General features: G+C 34.3%; 1 protein-coding gene across 1 annotated transcript; it reads left to right on the top strand.

Moving 5' to 3' along the window:
* Positions 1-2026: 2026 nt before the first annotated feature.
* LOC111386011 lies at positions 2027-2662 on the top strand. The gene has a single exon (XM_023010439.1). It carries the CDS (start codon positions 2027-2029, stop codon positions 2660-2662), a length of 636 nt encoding a protein of 211 aa, XP_022866207.1.
* Positions 2663-4115: the final 1453 nt, after the last annotated feature.

The following is a 4115-nucleotide window of genomic DNA, read 5'->3' on the forward strand; positions in this document are numbered from 1 at the left end:
TTATGTAAAGTGAGGTGCTCAGTGCTATTAGTGGTTTTTCCACATCTTTCAAATACGTTGTTATGTATGGATTTAATTACTTCAGTTCAGGGCTCCTTTGGGAGAAATCATGATACATTTTAAGGCACAATTTAGCCTTCACATTATTTTGCAGCGCTTGCTTGAATTATCATTTGGCATGGTGTGATAATTCTCATGTTATGTTGGTAAGAGAATTTATACATAATTTCACGTTTGATTTGAATGTGGAGTAGCAAGCATCTCATTGAGTATAATTCGTTATACTCATCCCTCTTTATTTACAATTTTCAGGTAAAAATTAGTATGCTGGATGGCGGTAGATGAATATGCAATTGGACCAATGGATCTTCATCATGAAGTACTTTAATTTTTAGAAACACTAGAATATTTAATAACATTTGGTTATTTTGTTTTTAAATTTAGACTCAATTGTGAGTACCGTCATAATTTTCAATTAGTCCTAATCTTATTATTTGTTAGAACTATTTTTATTGATATGATTCCAAAACGTTCCGCTTATTTTTATAAATTTAATATCTTTATTAAATGTTGTTCAATTTTACTGAATTTCTTGTTATTTTAAAATATATTTGCTTCAAGCACTTTAATAAAATTCATGTTTCGTAACGTTTTGGGGTGCTAGAATTCGGGGCGTTACAGCTTGGTATCAGAGCAAAGGTTTGCTTTCCTGTAGATTTTTTTTCAAAATTTTAATTTCAAAAAACAAAAAAAAAAGTTATATATATTTAATTGTTTTTTAGGGGAATTCATTGTTTGAGTTTTCTTGTAGATTTTTTTTCAAAATTTTAATTTCAAAAAACAAAAAAAAAAGTTATATATATTTAATTGTTTTTTAGGGGAATTCATTGTTTGAGTTTTCTTGGTTTGAGTATTCGTAAAACTAAGATGCTTTGTCAAAAAGACCTAAACTGTCTAAGGTGAGCTTTGGATTTAAGTTGTCCACTTGTGACCCCCTCCTCACCTGGAAGCCTTTTTAGTTGCGCGTTATTCAAATCAATAAGATGAAAAACAATGTTTTAAACTCACTTCAGAATTTTTTAGAAAATTCTTTCATTTTAGAAACTTTTATACCAAAAAAAAAAATCAATTTTACAAAAATTAATCAGTTACGAGATCCATGGAATCCAATGCTCATCAATCTACCACTGTCCATATATTTTTACGGTATGCAAAGATGAAGAATATTTTTATTGATATTACCATTTATATTTCAGTGCATACTAATTAATTGTATAATCTCATGAGTTTTTCCTTACACGTCATTTTACTTCAAAGGAGAATGTTAATTAAGCATATGATTATTTTGTTTGGGATTGTATGATTAGTAAAGTAATTCTTATATGACTAAAACCTTAATGCGTAACACTTGGCCTTAGCATAACATACACGGAAAACATGACTAAATATAGAAAGATCATTAGGAAGAGTGTAGTATGGTTGAGCAGTTCTTAAGATAAATTTCTTTTACTTCAAGGAAATGGCACAACGACAACAAGATCATGCTACTATGTTCAGAGATTTACTAAGGGCAATGCAAGACTTGGGCAGGCAGCAAGCTCAAGCGACACCTCATAATGTAACAGCAGGTACCAATACCATGAGCTCGATTGTTGATCCGTTTCGTCGTTTTAAACCCCCATCCTTTGATGGTAAAGGTGACGCTTTTGAGGCTGAGGAGTGGCTGAGAAGACTCGAAGGGATCTTCGAGCACATGAACTGCAACGATGCTCAAAAGGTTTCTTGTGTGAAGTTTATGTTGACTGATGATGCTGGACATTGGTGGGAGTCGAAAATACGTACTAGAACTACAGAACAACAACGTAACCTCACTTGGAACCAGTTCAAGGAGTCGTTGATGGGTAAATATTTTCCCCAGTCACTGAAGGATCAAAAGGAGGTAGAATTTCTCTAGCTGATGTAAGGAAATTTGCCACTAGGGGAGTATGAAAGAAAATTTGAATGACTTTCTAGGTATGCATCGCATATGGTAAACACTGAGCTGACAAAGGGTAAAAGGTTTGAAATGGGGTTAAGGCCAGAGATTAAGGAAATCATGGCAGCCCAGCAGTATACTACTTATGCGAAGGTTGTACGTCAAGCACAGGCAATCTCTAATGGTTTAGGACTGGTAAAGAAAACCCAACCTAGCACCGAGTCGTCTATAAAGAGAAAGTGGCAAGGTTATGATAAGGAGAAAGGCAGGAATCAGAATAAGAAAGGAAAGATTAGGTTAGACTCAAATAAAACTTTTCCTCAATGCTCTGATTGCAACAAGCGACACTTGGGTGAATGTCTTCAAGGAAAGGGAGTATGCTACAGTTGTGGTAAGAGTGGTCATTTCTTTAGAGAATGTCCAGAGAAGAAGAGAGAAGCTGATCAGTTTAAGAAGGGAAAGGCCAGAGTATTTGCTTTGACAGGAGAAAAGGAGGATCAGAACACAGACGTAATAACTGGTATGTTACCAGTATCTGACGTACCTGCTATTATCCTTATGGATTCTGGATCCACTCATTCATTTATTTCTACAATTTTCATGGATAAGATTGGGAATGAATTCGTAAAAATGAATAACATTTTAGAAGTTAGTACACCATCAGGCGAAGTGATTAATACCAATTAAATGGTTAAAGTTGTTAAGTTAGAGATCAAAGGAAAAGTATTAAAGGCTAATTTGTACCTTTTAAGAATGAAAGACTTTGATGTAATTTTGGGTATGGACTGGTTGGGTAGAAATTATGCGACCATCTTATGCCATAAGAAGGAAGTTTTATTTCAAAAATCTGGAGAAGAAAATTTTCGATTCTTTGGAACAAAAATTGGGACTCTACCTCGATTGGTATCTGCAATGAACGCAGAAAAGATGTTGAGAAAGAATACATGTCAAGGATTTTTATTGAATATAATTAGTAAGCCCTAGTCCGAAAGAAAAATAGAAGATGTACCAGTAGTTAATGAGTTTGTGGATGTTTTTCCTGAGGATTTACCTGGCATACTGCCTGATAGACAAGTAGAGCTCACAATTGACTTGACCCCTAGGGTAGCACCAATATCTAAGGCTCTTTTACAGGATGGCACCAAAAGAATTATAGGAGTTGAAGATACAACTACAAGAATTATTGGATAAAGGTTTCATCCGGCCTAGTGTATCCCCATGGGGAGCCCCGGTATTGTTTGTTAAAAAGAAAGATGGGTCAATGAGGATGTGTATTGATTATAGAGATATTAATCATCTGACTATAAAGAACAAATATCCACTCCCAAGGATTGAGGATCTTTTTGATCAATTGAAGGGTGTAAAGGTGTTCTCAAAAATAGATATGAGATTAGGTTATCACCAACTCAAGATAAAGGATTGTGATATTCTTAAAACAGCGTTTAGAACACGGTATGGGCACTATGAGTTTACGGTGATGCCATTTGGTTTAACCAACGCACCAGCTGTGTTTATGGACTTGATGAACCGAGTTTTTCATCCATATCTAGATCGATTGGTTATAGTCTTCATTGAAGATATATTGGTATACTCAAAGGATAAGTAGCAACATGAAGAACAGTTGAGAATAGTACTTGTCACACCCCTAAATTAATATTGATATCTATACACAACCTAGACATAGAATTTTACATATATATATATATATATTTTTTGAGTTTGTTAACTTCTAATCACCTGTGACACGATCATATAATATATCGAAACCCAAAATCATATCGCCATAATCCAACATATATATATTCAGAGCTTATAAACATGTCTACAGACCATTTCAAAGTACACTATATAGGATTCCAAAATATAACCCTACAGATGGCAGCCTACAAAATAACCCTACAGGTCGTCATCCATGTACATCGATCTCTGGAATCCTGTAGAAGCTCCACAACTGGCCATGCTCTCTATGTAGTTCCATGTTCACCTACAATGCAAGAACTACATAAGTCAATGCTTAGTAAGCAAAATCATTCATGTCCTGAACATGAGTAATAACGACATATGACACTATGCCATTTACTTTAAATATCACGATAAAAAGTATCATATTTCAATATTCGTCAAAGTCAACCAGAAATCA

The sequence above is a fragment of the Olea europaea genome, unplaced genomic scaffold (genome assembly GCF_002742605.1).
Source record: "Olea europaea var. sylvestris unplaced genomic scaffold, O_europaea_v1 scaffold3370, whole genome shotgun sequence".
Taxonomy (NCBI): Eukaryota; Viridiplantae; Streptophyta; class Magnoliopsida; order Lamiales; family Oleaceae; genus Olea; species Olea europaea.

Coding starts and splice junctions, on each gene's coding strand:
- LOC111386011 (XM_023010439.1), top strand. CDS start 2,027: ATGGTAAACACTGAGCTGACAAAGGGTAAAAGGTTTGAAATGGGGTTA.